The sequence below is a fragment of the Heloderma suspectum genome, chromosome 2 (genome assembly GCF_057233095.1).
Source record: "Heloderma suspectum isolate Gila_16-S chromosome 2, 16-S_ref, whole genome shotgun sequence".
NCBI classification, from domain to species: Eukaryota; Metazoa; Chordata; class Lepidosauria; order Squamata; family Helodermatidae; genus Heloderma; species Heloderma suspectum.
The window spans coordinates 200,171,831-200,188,234 of NC_139459.1; the positions used below are offsets into that span (position 1 = coordinate 200,171,831).

Here is a 16,404-nt window from a genome sequence, read left to right on the forward strand (position 1 = left end):
ACATCAACACAGAGCATGGCTCTTAACAATATCTTCACCACGCCTCTACCAGAAAAAATCTTGGTTTTTGAACAAAGAGGGGAAAGTAATATACATGCAGTGTCGAGGGTACAATTGCACTGCAACGGTAGCCTTTTCCTGTGAAAAGCTATTTCAGTTATTTAGCTGGTAGCTGTGCAAGAACAAATTCCAAGGAGGGAAAACATGTCCTAGGTCTTTTGGATGAATAGGAGTCTAACCAATTACAGTAAGTAGCCTGTTGAAAAAAAGCTATGCATCTTGTTTTGCCCGTCACATTTGAAGTATTTGCTGCGTACCACCAAGAGAAAGCAGAGATTTGTCTTGGATTTAAGTGAAGAAAAAAATGAACTGTACTTCAGTCTTGGAAACAGATGAAGCTTCTGGAATGCCTTTTGGTACCTCTGGAGGCAAATTACATTTGCATGGTATGTGTCAGGTGGACATGTAGTCATTTTACTTGTTATTTGTAGTATATGCGCGCACACACGCACACGCACCACTTCCCTGAGCAGTGAAAGGTTGCAGGGGCAGTATTGCTGAGTTTATTTTCCTTTGGAATAGAGACCACTGGAGACTTGTAGTGTGTTTGTAATATTGGCTTTGTTTGCAATATACAACAGAGCAGAAGTGGAGGCAAACAGCAGGCACATCACTGCATAGGCTGGGGCAATCCCAGCCTATGCACACACACCCATTTCAGCTAACAAGTCTTAGCTCTCATCTCCCTCTCTCTGTCTTCCAAAAATTGGCAACTCTGTGTGTGAAAAACAATCTGCCTAGCATTCAGCTCAAATCCCATCCCTGCAGGCGAGCATCTACAGCCATTAAGAAATATTACTGTCCTGTTGTCAGATTTGTACTCTCATCAGGCTCACTTTCTGGCAAGCCCATAGTGAAAAAGACCCATTCACAATAATCAGACAGGCAGCTCTCAATATATTTTATGCTACGTCCTTGAGATCTTTCTGCAAGCAAATATAATTATTTGAATTTGAAATTGATTCTATGTATATATGTGTGTGTCCTTTGATCATACTGCTCAGGGTAGAAGTTAATTAGATTCTAGATATCACAGTACAACTTTGCTATGAAGCCCCTTTCAATTCCAGTCATTCAGTTCAATTAGCAGAACATTTCTTAAGTCTGTCAGTTCATATAACAAAACCAGTTTGAGGGAAGGATAGAATTGTCTACTGACAGAGTGGGAATAAAGTAACTTTTTCTTTCTTTGTACACCCACTGATACACTAAGGTATGTACATTATGCTAGTTTCTTACACATGTGAATACTAGCACATTAAAAATAGCAGTCTCTTGGCAAAGTGGGCCAGCCTCTTCTGCATCCTGCATCCTGGCTTGCACACAGAGAGGTGTGAAGTTCAGTTCCACCATGATAAATACATACTATACTGTTACGCTATCAACACAGATGTCCAGTCTCATTAAACTGATGGCAGATTAAACTTGGGATTTATTCGGGTTAATGAATGCGTGAAATTTTTTTTTTAATCTAATTATCCCCCTTTCCATATATAAGCCAGTTCTTCTCTCTCTCTCCCCCCCCCCTCCAATTAGATCCACTTAGAAGACCTTACAATTTTTGGTACAAAGCCCAAAATGCGGGGAAAGAAAAATGCTTATTTGGTCAGTAAATTGCCTATCTTTAGTTTCTTGACATACGTTTTATTACAAAAGTGAAGGTAGAATGGCAGGTTTTTCCTAAAAGCATCCTGGCATATTCAAGATTAACAACCTTTTTTTTGTGAAATGGGGTTTCACAGATTATGAGAAGCCTTCTCCAGCCACCCAGTGCCCTCTGGACCACAGTTCCTCCATCCCCAGCTGGAATAGCTGGCCGTGCTGGCTGGGGATGATGGGAGTTGTAGTCCAACACATCTAGGAAGGGTAGGTTAGTTCAGTTTCTCCAGGCAAGATCACTACACTCTATGACGTCTGGAAAAGCTACTATGAGTTTTAATCTTAATCCAAATTTGCGCTGAAATCAGAGTGTTGGCACATGAAGTCCTTCATATTGGATCTTCAGGATAGTGACAATCTGGGTGTTGATTTGCTTCCTCCTCCATCAGCCCTGGTGACAAATGACTTGATAAACAATGCTAGCACAAGCAGATACCATTTTGCTCTTAATGCAGGCAGTGAAGAATCCACAATTTGGCAATATGATGAACTAATTTACATGGATCGTCAACAGAGTTTGCCAACACATCCGTAAGCCTAAAAGGTTTTAATAAAAACAAACATTAAGCAAAGTTCTCTGCTCAATAGGGAGGGGGACATCTGCTCTATTTCAGTTAATACTTCTTAACTTCCGAATGTTTCTGGCTACAAACTTCGTGTTGCACTCAAAGAATTGAAAGGAGAACGTCACTCATTAGAGCTGTTCTGTTAACTCAGAGGTGGGGAACCTCAGGCTCTGGAGCTAAATCTGGCTTGCCAGGGCTCCCAAGATACCACACCCATTCCCCTGTCCCCATCCCCTTTCCCCCAACCACCTACCATTGGGTGGTTTCCCCGCTTTTGTGCTGTCTTTTCCCCCGTTTTAAAAGGTTGAAATGCCTCTCCTAAGGCTTAGTTTCTGGCACTAGGAGCTTTGAGCGACAGTATGCTGGTGTTTTTGTTCCTACCCCTTCTGCCTTACACCCCACCCATACACACACACACACACACACACACACCAGCTTCTCCAAAACTGAATTTGGCTCTCAGGCTCGAAGAAGTTCCCCGCTCCTGCGCAGACTGTTGCACAAGTGCTAGCAGAGGGGCTTTGCTCAAAAACAAAAGCTTTTCCATGGGGAAAAACAAAGCTTTTCCGTGGGGAAGTGTTCCATGGCTTGTGTTCCAGCCATTAGGACATGCTTCCCACTGTGGAACTGCATGAACATCAGCCATTAGGGCTTGCTTTGCCCACATGTAAGAGATGAAACTATCAACAATAAGCATCATGGAATGCTGTCCTGAAGAAGATACATTTTAAACTTCAAGATGCAAAATTGGAAGTGCAGTCTAAATTGATTTTATATAATTGTTTGATGGTTGAATAGTTCTTATGCCTCTTGTTCTAAATTTTATTATATTGCATTTGTTTAATAATTTTATAAAATTATTAAAATTATACTTTTATAAAATTATTTTTAAAAATCCCCTAGGATCCCTTGTGGAAAAAGCAATTTATAAAAATCTCTCTTTCAGTAAATAAACAGAATTTAAAAAGATATATATAGCAAAGATTTCATGCACATGATTGCACAAGGGCTTTCATAAAACAGGATTCTCTAAATTTCAGTTCACTTTTAGCACATAACATTTTTCAACTCAGAAACCATCTTGTGCATGGAAGAAGCTTTCTGCTTGTAGAAGGGCGCCTTTATATCCAAGCAGTTCACTCATTAAAAACAAAATTCTGGAGGAGGAAGACAACAGCCAACAAGTCAACTTTGAGTACACTGCAACCAGAATAGTATCCACTGTCCAAGACATCTGACAGGCAGAGTGCCTGGACATAGGGTAGTGAGTGATATGTTGGATAGTGCTGGTACTTGCTGAATGACCATTGCTTGCTAGTTAATGTTACAGAGAGCTAAAAATACTAGTCACATATCTGCAGGTGAATGTGTCTGTAGATTTTAAAGGGGTGCAAAGGTGCTGCTTTGGTTAAGGTGAGTGGCAAAAAACAAAAAACCTTCTACCATTATACGGCTTAAAAGTCTATTGCTTATAAAAATGACACCTGTTGAATTAATAAATTGGTGGCATCCACAATCTACATAATGAGGTCTACAACTGTGCCAAATTTCAAACTAAGCCAATAACAATTTTCACAAGAACAAAAGTTAAAGAGTGCTAAAAAAATTAACACATTTACCCCTTTTCCTCTCATTTTTAAATAGGTATAACATATTTCTTTCAAATGTTGGTGAAAACTGCTAATATACTTTAATCAGGTTTGCTGAGTAAGGCCTTCATTGATTTGGTGAAGCTGAAAAGTTATTAAGGCTTTCCTGCCCCTTAAAGCCTAGTATGCAGCAACTACTAGCAAAGTTATATAGTGCATGGTTAGCTTCATTCTGAAGCTAGAATTCTGCCAGTACTCCAGTGTTTGCGGAGGGATTCTATGTTGCCAAAGGAATCTACTGGATTCTATGTGCAATGCCATGGCATGTGAGTCAAACTACATGTTACTACACAGATTGGGACCCTAGTCTAGGGGGTAAGGGGCTTTATCTCCCACTGTAAACCCTTTACCTCCCACTGTAGTCCTGATCAGGACCAGGGCTCCTGCACCTGCAATTTACACTAATTTTTGGCAATCTGGTTGTAATATAAATTTCAGGCACAGGCCACCCAATCTGGATAGGTACCACAGCAAGGTGCTGGGAAGGTTAAAACTCCCCCTACCCCTACACTACGGTCCTTCTCTATATCATGTCCCATGTACTTCCTTTTGAGAGAGAGAGAGAGAGAGAATGAACACACATAGCTACTACCTACAGGAGAATTCCTCTAGCAATGCAGTAAGGTTCAGATGCTTCATAAAGCAATATAGGACTATGGAGCATCTTTGCTTGTCCCAGGACCAGCAAAGGACCCAGGACTCTGTCTCATCTGGATTTGGGCATGAAAGACCAAGGAAAAGTGTAGGTGCATGGAGGATACATTGTAAGCAAGTACAATTGTGACACTGCACAACATCATTACTGATCATGGGGCACATCTATTAAGGCCTCAACTTTAGCTTGCAGTTTTATGAATTTGTGGAGCTTGAGCCAACATGAGTTAACCTCAACTCTGGTCTAAAACCAGCAGGTTTTTTGATGATGGAATTTCTATATACACACAAAACATTCATCCATTAAGTGTACAGAACAGTAGTATTATGTGCTGAGAGATGGTAGTACAAACCACACAAAGATTAATACAAGAGATGAACTTTTACAGATGCTCCATTTAAAAACCAAATGTTTACAAGAACATCTGGAGTGACATTTTCATCTTCCTTACATATAAAAAGTGATTACTTCTGTTTTACAGGCATAAATCATAAATCAAGATCATAAGTCTGAATGATCACTGCTTGGAAACAATGGGGGTTCTGGAGTGGAAAGGCAAATCCCTCTTCAGCACTCTCAGAAAAAACTGTTTTTGGAGGTATGGCAGTTTTAATTATAACTGTGGTCATACTAGTCGTGTGGATTTTAAAATTGCTTCGAAGACAACACGTTATTCAAGAAGAAAAAAATCAGTTACTAGGAGACATTCCAAGGCTTATGATGGAAAATGAAGAATTAGCAGAAGAAAACTTACAGTTAAGAGAGCAACAAGATAATATTTGCCAGGAAAGAGAATGGCTGGAACATCAAAATATAGTCTTGCAAGAATTCATTAAAAATGAACTGAAAAAAATCACCCCACGAAGAGGATCAGTCACTAGCCTCAAGAAATGTCAACTGGAGACAAAACAAGTGCACAGAGTAGTTGAAGTGAGCATCAGCACCTGCTCCAAAATCTGGTGACTCAAAGTAGATTCCCCTCCAGCCCCCCATGCTACCCTACTGATGAATTAGAAACAACCTCAGGTCACTAGCAGAGAAAAAGTTGCTCTTCTTCCTCAAATGAATTGCTGCTCAGTAACAGTGCAATGTACAATTATTTTAGCCTGGTCAAAGAGGGAATTAACTAATTTGCTTTCAAACTGTAATTCCATGATTTTCTTAGTTTGTAACTACTATATTCATTTATCCAGATGGCTTAGCGGGATTCCCCCACAATACACAATAGCCTAGATCCAAGACAGAGTTAGGCATGCTTAAGCACATTAAGATCAATGGGCATAAGCATGCCTAACTCTGTGTTGGCTTTAGACCAATTCAGTAGTTTTGAGTGTTGTTGACATAGGACCGTATTCACAGTGAACTCTGATATGAAGGAGTAAGTGAGCTAACTGGAGTTCTACTCTAGAGTGCTGCAGCGGGCTTTATAGTTGATAGACTGAACCTGATCAGACATGGTCCAGAAGGGTTTGGGCCTATTCACCCTGTGGAATGTCAGAATCAGTGTGAGCTTATCTCTGCCAGTATTCTCAGAGGAGAGCAAGTGGGAGTTAAGTGACTTCCGTCCAGCTGCTAGCCTCAAACTTGACAGGGAAGGAAGCAGGCAGCTTCTCTGTGAGAACCTAACAAGAGGTGAGAGTTTTCAGAGGTGTTGCACAGGTTGAAGCATCAACTCAGGAGGGCAGAATGAAGACATACTGAGGCTCAAGCAGGGGCCTCAGTGATGGGCTACCCCCCTTGTCAGTTGTTCAAGGGAAGGTCTATCGCAGCTACACCTTCATTTTTAACCAGATGCCCAGGCTGGGAACCTTTGCTAGGAACATTCTCGTCTTTACTGCCCCAAATCGTTTGAACTTACTACTGTCGGTAAATCCTGTTTGGATTTACTGTCTATCTATTGAAGCACTCAATGGACTCTCCATCCAATTTGGACCCTTGTCGCTTTGAACGTTGTATTGTTAAGAACCTACCATGGAAAGTATTGTTGTATTTTTCATGGACCTTGAATTCTTGTTTGCTATGAATTATGTGTCTTCATTGTCAATAGCCCAGAATAGGCAGATGGCTTGGACGGATCCTGACTCTTGTACTTTTCTATGCCTGGACCCATGTAGTGTAGAGATAGCAAACTGGAAGCTATGGTAGTCGAACCCTCTGCGTCAGGAGGATTACTCTGGACTTACTCTTCAACCTGGCTGGACTCATGGATTTGATTGGCCTTGGCCCATATAGAAGAGAGGTTCCAATGAAGAATTCAAATTTGGACTAAATCTCTGCATGTGCAGATTTATTTAGGTCTTTTTCTAGAACTCTTGTCTTGGATTACACCAGGAAACTTCTGAGCCCCTTGCCATTTTGGGAAAGCCTCGTCTTGCATTGCCTGGGATGGCTTATGCCAGGAATCTTTTGAGCCCCTGCATTCTGAGCTATAGATATTGAAATGGGGAAACCAAGTTGTATGGATCTCTGATATATAGTTATTAGCTTTTGACTGTTCTGGAATTACATAGCGCCTATAGCTAATCACCATCAGCTATATGATTTCTGAAAAGTGTCAGCATTAAGCTCTTGCTGTGGCATTTGCTATAATAAAACAGTCTCACTGATTTGTGGTATCCTGTGTCCGAATGCCAGAATGTGTGCTTGAAGGACTGGGCCCATGACACTCTACTGTCTACTGAATGTTATTTGTGCTCCATGTATGTGTTTCAGAAGGTTGGTTGTCCTTAAGAACATGAGAGTGAAAAAGAAGTTCTCACTAATTCCTCCCAGAACTCTTACATTTTGCAACTCACTTTTTTACAATATAATGGGCAACACATAACTCCCAGTGTATTTGTTCTGACCCTCTGGTTTTTGTATTAGGACTCCAGCAGAGATACAATACTGACCTTCCTGGTGACAGAGCACACCAATATGATGGCAGCAAACTCAAGGCTCAGAATCCAGAAGATAAATCTGAAATCCACATGCTATTACTATATCTAAAGGCATCTCATCATTTTGAAGGGATGGTTTTGAGCAACTGGGTTAATCAAAGTCACACACCATACAAAACAATTAAAGGTGCATGGCTCAAGAACACTTAAAATGGATTACTTCCACCAGCCTTCCCCAGTCTTGTGCCCTCTAGATTGCAGAAGGCTGAGTTACACTTCCAACCCTTCTCCCACCAACTTTGTATACTTAAAATTATGAGTTTATGGAGGATTTTTTTAATGGAAAAAGTACTGATGAGCACATACTTAGTAGTGTGTCTTCGTTGGTAAATGAGCAAGTAGGAGCGCTAGGAATAACCTTCTTCCAAGACATCTGGCTGGCCACTGCTGGAAACAGAATGCTGGACCATTGTGTGACTCAGCAAGGCAACTACAGCGTTACATCAAATGGGAGTGTTTGGAAGAGCACTTCTGCTTAAGAAGAGCCATGCTGGATCAGACCAAGGATCCATCTAGTCCAGCATTCTGTCCACACAGTGGCCAACCAGCTGCCCAAAGGAAACCCACAAGTAGGGCATGAGTGCAGCAGCAACCTCCCACCCATGTTCCCCAGCAACTAGTGTACATAGGCTTCACAATCAAGTTAATGAAGGCCAGCTATTTCAATGTTTTAAATTGGCCTAGCACTCTGTAACCTTTGGAACTCCCTTCCTAGGGAAGACTGCTTCTTGGATGGCCTTCTGTTGCTGTGCAAAGACCTTTCCTTTTTGGGCAGGCATTTGATCTGCCATCCTACCCAGTTTTTAACATCCTTGGGTAAATTAGTTGTAAGAGTTGCTTTATCTGCTATTTTGTCTTTGTATTGAATGTAATTTGTATTTTGATCAATGTTTTATCATGTTGTAAGCTACTCTGAGTGTCTGATGTGGTGAGAAGACTTTTCTTTGGGTGTCACCGCCATCTGAGGCAGAACTGGCTACTACAAGAAAGAAGGCCTTTTCAGCTTTGGACACCCACGAGATCTACCCCATTGGTTTATTTCTTTGAGGGAAGACAACTGAATCCCATATACCAGCCTTCCCCAACTTGGTACCCTCCAGATGTTATGGACTTCAACTCCCAAGAGCCCCAAGCCAACATGGCCAATGTCAGGATTGCTGGGAGGTGTAGTCCAAAATAGCTCTGAAGGGCAACAGCTTGGAGAAGGCTGCCACATATATTAGTCAGCAATAGCCTAAAAATCTATTGTGCTACAAACTGAGCATCTGAACATATAAAACCAATCCTGGATTGCTTGCACTGGCTGCCTGTATTTTCTGAGGCCAATTCAAGGTGCTGGTTTTGACCTGTAAAGCCTTGCAGAACTTGGGGCCGCAATACCTGATGGAGCACCTCTCCCAGTTTGAACCCACACATACATTACAGTTGTCATCTGAGGCTCTCCTCCAGGTGCCTCCTTTGGGGGCGGTTCAGAGGGTGGCAACAAGGGAGAGAGACTTCTCGGTGGTGGCACCCCAGCTGTGAAACGCTCTCCCCACTGAGGTTGGCCAGGTGTCAACACTGTCACCCTTTTGGCATCAAGTTAAGACTTCCCTCTATTCCCAGGCATTTGACAGCAGATGATGTTTTTAATCAGTCCCGGATCTTTTGTTGTTGTTTTAAATTGTCTGATAGGTAAATGGTTTTATATTATGTTTTATATTGTATTTTAGAAGTTTTGCTCTTTTGTAAACTGCCCAAAGAGTTTTGGGTTTGGGGCAGTATAGAAATGTAATAAATCATCATCATCACCCACCCACCCATCTGGATGGGCCCTTGAAGGGACTCAGGTAAGCAAACATAGGGAAGCTGTAGTGCAGGCGGTCACACAGCTTACTGTATCATACTAGAGATGTATGTCATAAGCCACTTTGAGCCAAGTGCAATCATGAAGTTAATCAAATAATAATGAAATAAATAGCTGGGCAGGCCAGTGGCATTATTTTGAATCAACGAAGTGGTTGGTTCACAATAAAATGTAAACTTTCATACCTGCCTCTTTCATTTGATGTGCTCAACCAAATATTGTTACTCTGTGCCAACCTATTTCCCACAACCCCACTCCTGTGACCTTACAGAAGGTTTCTGTTTTGTTCAAGTCTGTGGAATATGCAATACGAACCAGTCAGAATCTAAGTTTTGATCCAACAAAAAGCCAGAATACACCATGTTTAAGAAAAAAAATGGTGTTTACAGTCCTGTAGTTTTTCTGATACACATCTACAATGACATTTCTCAGAGGTGTCCGGTTTGCAGCAGTGTGTACTTTGAAATAAAAGTCTCCACTTGTTCTCCCTGCAATGTTTTCATAGCTCTCCAGTGAATACTGCCACAGTTCTCGGGTTTGCCTTGGGAATGATTCCGCTCCTCTCTGATGTAATCCAGCCAAAGATCTTCAAATGAAAAAAAAGCTTAGTTAATATTGTGACAATGGCAATGCTACTGGAGGGGAGGTCCCCATGTGCCAAAAATTTAGCAACGCATGATCCTCTGTATCTGACTGGGGACCCAAGGATCCTGCAACTGCAGAATATTTTGCAGAATTCCAGTGTAAGTGCAAAGGACTAAAACTTAGCAAGTGCCATAGTACCTGTGGTTGCTCCTTTGGAACATTAGGTACTCTGCAGCAAGAAGGGGGAAGTGGTTTCAACAGCAATGGCTTGTGAATTCCATTTCCCTTTCCCATACATTTCTCCAACAACTCATGCCCCACCAAGAGACTTCCTGCCAAAATACTTCTGTCCAGCCTCAGTTTCCAACAAAAACTTCCCAGTCAAAAGGAGGGAAAGCTATGGAAACTGTACTCTTGTACCCTTGGCAGAAAGCAAACTGAACAAAGTTCCATCCATCCCACATCACTGGAACCTCATTTCAAGAAAGGGAAAGGCTGCTACACTCCTTTGACTAGAACAGGGAGAGCCAGCCTCCAAAAAGAGGAAGGGCTGCTCCCCTGCCCCACCCTCCTGAACCAACCAATCCGGTAGCCTCAGCATTATTTGGTAGGCAAAGAGTAGCAGGAAAGGTGGATTTGTTCGGGAAAAAATCACACCTCACTTAGCAATCGGCTCTTGCTTTGAAATATTGACTGTAAACTGAAAAAATCTCCTCCCATCATCATAAAACATTACTTATTTGGACAAGGGTATTTATAGGGGTGAACACTTTAGACTAAATGAGGAGGAAAAGTAGTTTTAGGGTACCATATTAAACATGCAGTATAGGCTGAAGAATGCAGTCAGCGGTAATGAGCTGCCTTTGGGCCACATTCACCTGAGAGAAGTCACCAGCACACCATTTGCTAAGAAAATACCCCTTTCCTTTATTTCTGCACATTGGATGGTTATGGGTGTCATGGCTTCATAGCCAGACCCATGGTAGCTGAGGTTTACTGAAGAGATGTGTGGGTGGGGTGGGGATTAAATATGAGGGGATCGCTAGATAAGCTGCCTCCCAATCTAGCTGCTGACCTCTGTTCTTTCTCATTTAAAAATATATGCACCACCATCCTGACCCAAGCAGGACCTCAAGATGGCTCACAAAATCCATAGAACTAAGTATTTAAAAATGGAGTAGCTCCAGTCAAGATACAAAGGAAAAAAGGAGACTTGATTAAAGCTGCTGACCTACCTGACAGGGTTGTTGTGGGACTAAAATAGCAGGGCGGGGGAAGAATAATCTTTACTGCTTTGAGATCCTTTGAGGAAAGGCAGGATATAAATATAATAAATCAATAAAAAAATAAACAACTCTCCAAGCTGGTGTTCTTCAGATGTTTTAAACTACAGCGCACATCATCCCTGACCATTGGCCATGCTGGCTGGGTCTGATGGGAGTTGTAGTCCAAAACACCTTGAAGGTGCAAGATTGGGGAAGGCTAGATTAAGCCCCCTACACTTTAAGCGGGAAAAAGGCCTCTTACCCGGGTCTGCGGCACCAAATTCTCTTAAGGCACGTTCATAATATTCTCGGATATTGACCATTTTACAGGATTCCTTAAAAAAAAAAAAAAAGGCAGACAGGGGGATGACTTAGCATACTGAATTTACCACTCTGCTACCAGAGATTATGGCAGTTAAATACAGTTGCCATATGGTCCAAACATTAACACCTCTGCAGAAATATTAGACGTTCCATGTACACAAAACAATGTCTCACTCCTCATTGCTCTTCTGTCCACAGAATCCTCTCCATGAATTTATGAGGGCAGGAGAAGAGGCTGTGGCAGGCTCGGGCAAGAGAGTATAAGGGGCTTCCTCCCCATCAACCTCCAATCGCAAGGGGATGTCCCTGCCCCTCCCACACAACCTATTGTCCCGCATGCTTTTTCGACCCCTGCCAGTTACCAGACCCACCAAACAGCTTTTCTTCACTATCCAGCCACACCCCCTGAAGCTCCCTCAAGTCCACAAACATAGAAAACCAAAGGCTATAACAAAAACAGACCCCATCACCACCCCAAACAAGCGATCAATGAACATCTAGGCCTATCAAAGGTAATGGCAAAATGCCATTAGAGAGGGGGCAACATAGATCTCCCAAGCCAGGAGTTTCCAAAGAGTTGGCACTGCAACTAAGGAAGCTTTCACATGCATTCTTGTCAACCATGCTTCAGATTTGAGGGAGGGTGGGACATAACAGGCCACACACGAGGGCCTCTCTTGATGATCTGGACAGGCAGAAGAAGGCATTCTCTTAGGTACCTTCCTCTCAAGACGTTTAAGGTTTAAAAACAGAAAAGTGCAACCAATATAGGTCATATGCTCCAAGAATTTGGTTGTGGGTCAGCAGCCAAGCTGCAGCATCATGAACATTACCGTTTCCAAATGGATTTTGAAGGCAGCTTGAGCATCTTACATTGGTCCAACCCAAACATAATCAGTTATTAGAGAATATGACCTGCTGCTTCCTTCAGAAACTTCACACTGGCACATGCCTCTAAAGATCTAGCACATCGTATAAAATAAGCCAGCCCTTCGATACGTTTAACACTTACTTGCTCCTTTTCAATCTGAATCATCTTCTTGAAGAACTCAAGTGAAAATGGGCGGCTTTCGTGCAAACTAGGACATAAGAACGTGCGTGAGGAATGTAGTTTTTAAAAACGATCGGGGGAGGCGGAAAAAGAAATTAGGCATGTTTTTAAAAGGAGGTTTTCTAACCTGGTAAAGACTTTCTTTGCTTGCTTATAGCCACCAGTCCTGTAAGCCCATTGAAGGTATTTTTCTTTCATGGTTACAGAGTCAGCAGGAAGTACGGCAAGTAAAGATCTCTGCAAATTAAACACAAATGATCTTTATATTCTGAATTAAGCTTGGTGGTTAGCAGGCCACCAAGGAGAGTGGCCTGCTAACCTATCCATTTTGATCCCACTGAGATATTTTAACTCAGACATAGATCTAAGGACTCAAATAGGGCTGGAAGTTTGTACCTGGACTGAAGAACTCTAATTCAATCCAGTTTAGCAAATCTATTCCAATGAGCTTTTTATCATAATTTTTCCTACGCCTTTTGTAGTTTCAGATTCTGCTTGTGAATCAATAATTTATAGCTGGAGATTGTGTGTATGAATGAATTTATGTTACTCTATTTGTGGGATGCCATTTGTGGTTCATATATGTTTTATTTTTTTGGTACTATTATCTCCACTCATCCCATTCTTATCTTGCATCCTCTTCTTGCAACTGCCTTCTGCTCTGCCTGTGTAGCTTTCTTCCCCTATATTTATCAACAAAAAAATCTCAAAGCCCACATTTTCGACGATAATTCCAAAATTACGATTGCCACTATTTATCTATAGTTCTGACCCTACCTCACCAAAGCCCTTCATAAGCACTTGTCCCAACTTAAGTCTGACTCCTGTAAACTACAAAGGTCAGTCTTGGGATCATATCATTTCTTTGTTCTGTACTGTACCCAGCACAGCATTAGTTCTAAAATTAATGTTAGAAGTAGTAGAACCATTCTCATTTGCTTTCCTGAAAAGATATTGGTTTATTTGTTTAAATGGTACTGTATACCTGATAGAGTGCTTCAGTTTCGGCCTTGCTGTTGACACTCTCACTCCATTCTACCCATAGAATCCATAGAGGCAAGCTGTCCTAGTGGGAAGGAAAGTCATAATAATGAAAGATTAGGGTTTCAAGAAAATACTGGGCATGAACTATGTTTCTCACACACACACACACACACACACACACACACACCCATAACCAGGGTTTCAAGATTTCTGCGGTGCAACATGTGAGGCCTCATATGTGGCTAGTTATGCAGCAGATTTTGTCGGCTAGGGCTAGCAAAATAGAATGCTGACAAAATTAATGAGTCTCTCTCCTATTGAAGGGAACCAGACAGATCAAACAGGGAGCCCTTTGCTACAGAGGATAACATAAAAGGCTTGCAAAAACAAAATGGAGGAATTTGGAGGATACCCATGAGCAGGTAATAGCGTTGCTATCATAGCTGTGTGGGCTGGTCTCCTGGCCCTTAAGAGTTCAAGGGAAAAGGTGCAGGGTGCACAACTGCGGTAGTAATGGGATGTGCCACCACAATTGTGCGCCACTCCCTAAGTGACAATTGCTACTCACCCTAGGTCTGAGGCAAATTATAACGATGGGCTAAATTTTAGTCAGGTTTTTAGTCACAGAAGCTTTTCGCAAGCACGCACACAGGTATCCTCCCACTAGGGCTGGGACAACCCACTGCTAGCACGATTTCAGAGGCATTTGGGGGGAAACGGCCAGAGCTGCCACTCCATGTGGCAAATGCTGCTGCTTGCCACGTGGCAAATGAAAAGTGCTGCCTCTTCTGTGACAGCAAACACCCCAACTGCCCCCTCCCCCTGAAACAAGGCAACCCCCCTCCTCAAAATGCCTCCCCTCAATTCACCACCTGGGAATGAGGTGGTGACTTGGGCAGGGGGTATTTCAGGTAGGCTCCACCTCTCCCACGGAGTTTCACAAGCATCAAATATCCTGTCACATAACACAGTTCATGAGACTACTCACTGACCTTTGCTTTCAGAACTTTAAACGCTTCCTGGAAACAAGGCACCACACCTTCACTGTTCAGCTTGAGTAGCAACTGCAGCCTCATTTCCCACATTTCAACCAACTGGCTGAAGCGTCTAGTTGCTGCTGCTGTTACCTCTTCAGCCTTCTCTTGGAGGCAAAGCTCCAGTAGGAGCTGAAGCTGATGAGATGTAATTCAAAGATAAGATATAAGTGTTTATTCAGAAATGTGTTCCCAAGACCCAGATCCAGCCTTCCCGATTGATGTGATGAGTAGCTTTTAAAACTTTTAAAAGCTACGGGCCACATGCATCCTTACCCATGGTTTATAGAGAGAAGCAGGCAGCAACTGCGAATCATGAGCACGAGTGAAAACACTCAAAGTCCTTTCCAGCCTCTAAAACAAGAAGAAAGGGATAAGGAAAGAATCAACTTTACTGCTGTATAAACTAGACTCCATGAAAATAAAACAAAACTTTTGAAAGCCAGAATCCTTAAATACTAAAAGTGAATGCAATTCTCCAAGAGCTGGTTGCACACAAGGGAGGTATCAGCAGGCTTGGAAGAAACCTGTTGTTTGCAAAAAGTACAAAAGGGGGGGACTATAAGGAGGGGGTAAATACAAAATTAGCCCAATGAGAACTGAGTACGCTATGCTCGGTAGCCACAGAAGTCATATTTTTGGTACATGTTACTCTGTTCTTGTGATTTCAATACACTATTAAGAACGATTCCAACTGCAGTAACTATACAAATCACATTTAAAATACACTATTAAAAAGAAGTTCAACTACAAAACAATACAAGGAACAGGAAGACAGAGAAGCATATGATTAATTGTAATTCATTACAAGCCACAGAAGGCCTGGGTGAACAAGTGCATTTTCAGGAGGTGCTTGAAATATGCCACCTTTTCTGCCTCCCAAACTGCATGGGGGAGGGTTTTACAGAGCGTGGGTGCTGCTACAGAGAAGGTCCGCCTCCATATATTATGTGGCAACATTCTGTTGGTCATGGAACAACCAGCAAGGCCTCCTCTGAAGATCTTAAAGGTCAGCTGGGTATCCTGGTCCCAAGTTGTTTAGGGCTTTCTATGTCAACAACATAACCTTGAACATGGTTCAGTGCTTAATAGGCAGCCGTTCTTTTAACACAGGTCTTATTTGCTGGGTGTCCCAGTGAGTACCCTAGCTGCTGCACTGTGTGCTAGCTGTAGCTTCTGAACCAGGCACAAGGGTAGCACCAAACAGAGCACACTGCAGTGGTCCAATCATGAGGTTACTAGCGCATGAATCACTGTGGCTAGGCTGTCCCTATCCAGAAACAGGCATATATCAAAATAATTTGATTCAAAGAAGCAGAAGGATCAGGAACCTTATTTGCATTACTAAAGGCTCTCTTCTTGCAACAGGGCCACAAGAGAAAACAGATATAGGCAGAGCCATCATATGCTAATATTTAAGGGAGAAAGTGTTTTAGGGCACAATCCTATGGAAATAGGTGGCCACCTCTGAACTCGAACTTGCCTATCAAATGCAGGGCCAGAGAAGCATGAAGGAGATCGTTCCCTCTGCACTTTTCCTGCCATGCATTTGCGGCTAGACAGCCAATGTCAGCTGTCTAGGCACGGGACGGCGGAGCGGGGGAGGAGGCTGCCAGACGACACATAGGATGTGTCGTGCTGGCATTTCTGCCTTCCCCACCCCAGAATGCCCCCTGGCACACCATTTTGGCCGCTCTGTGCTCCTCTTGTAAGTGTGGAGCACGGGGCCATTCCGTGCTGCCTCCAAGGCAACAAAGAACGGGGGGAAGGTCAGTTCTCTGGGAGCC

The 16,404-nt window shown here is 42.5% G+C and overlaps 1 protein-coding gene and 1 long non-coding RNA gene across 3 annotated transcripts in view; one reads left to right on the forward strand and one right to left on the reverse strand.

Moving 5' to 3' along the window:
* Positions 1–7,194, forward strand: LOC146353775 (uncharacterized). Of its 2 annotated transcripts, none has more exons than XR_014788166.1 (3): positions 1–446; positions 5,071–5,816; positions 5,875–7,194. It is a non-coding gene; the product is annotated as an uncharacterized LOC146353775 (long non-coding RNA). The 2 variants fall into 2 exon arrangements; XR_014788167.1 differs by having other exon boundaries at positions 1–247.
* Positions 7,188–16,404, reverse strand: part of UTP6 (UTP6 small subunit processome component) — a 24,448-nt gene continuing 15,231 nt past the window's right edge. Inside the window, exons 13-19 of the mRNA XM_084837252.1 lie at positions 14,894–14,971; positions 14,576–14,755; positions 13,585–13,665; positions 12,727–12,836; positions 12,561–12,627; positions 11,487–11,559; positions 7,188–9,960 (exon numbers count right to left, since the gene is read on the reverse strand). Of these exons, the coding sequence (XP_084693378.1) occupies positions 9,803–9,960; positions 11,487–11,559; positions 12,561–12,627; positions 12,727–12,836; positions 13,585–13,665; positions 14,576–14,755; positions 14,894–14,971 (747 nt within the window). The 3' untranslated portion in view covers positions 7,188–9,802. The remainder of the gene's footprint in view (positions 9,961–11,486; positions 11,560–12,560; positions 12,628–12,726; positions 12,837–13,584; positions 13,666–14,575; positions 14,756–14,893; positions 14,972–16,404) is intronic.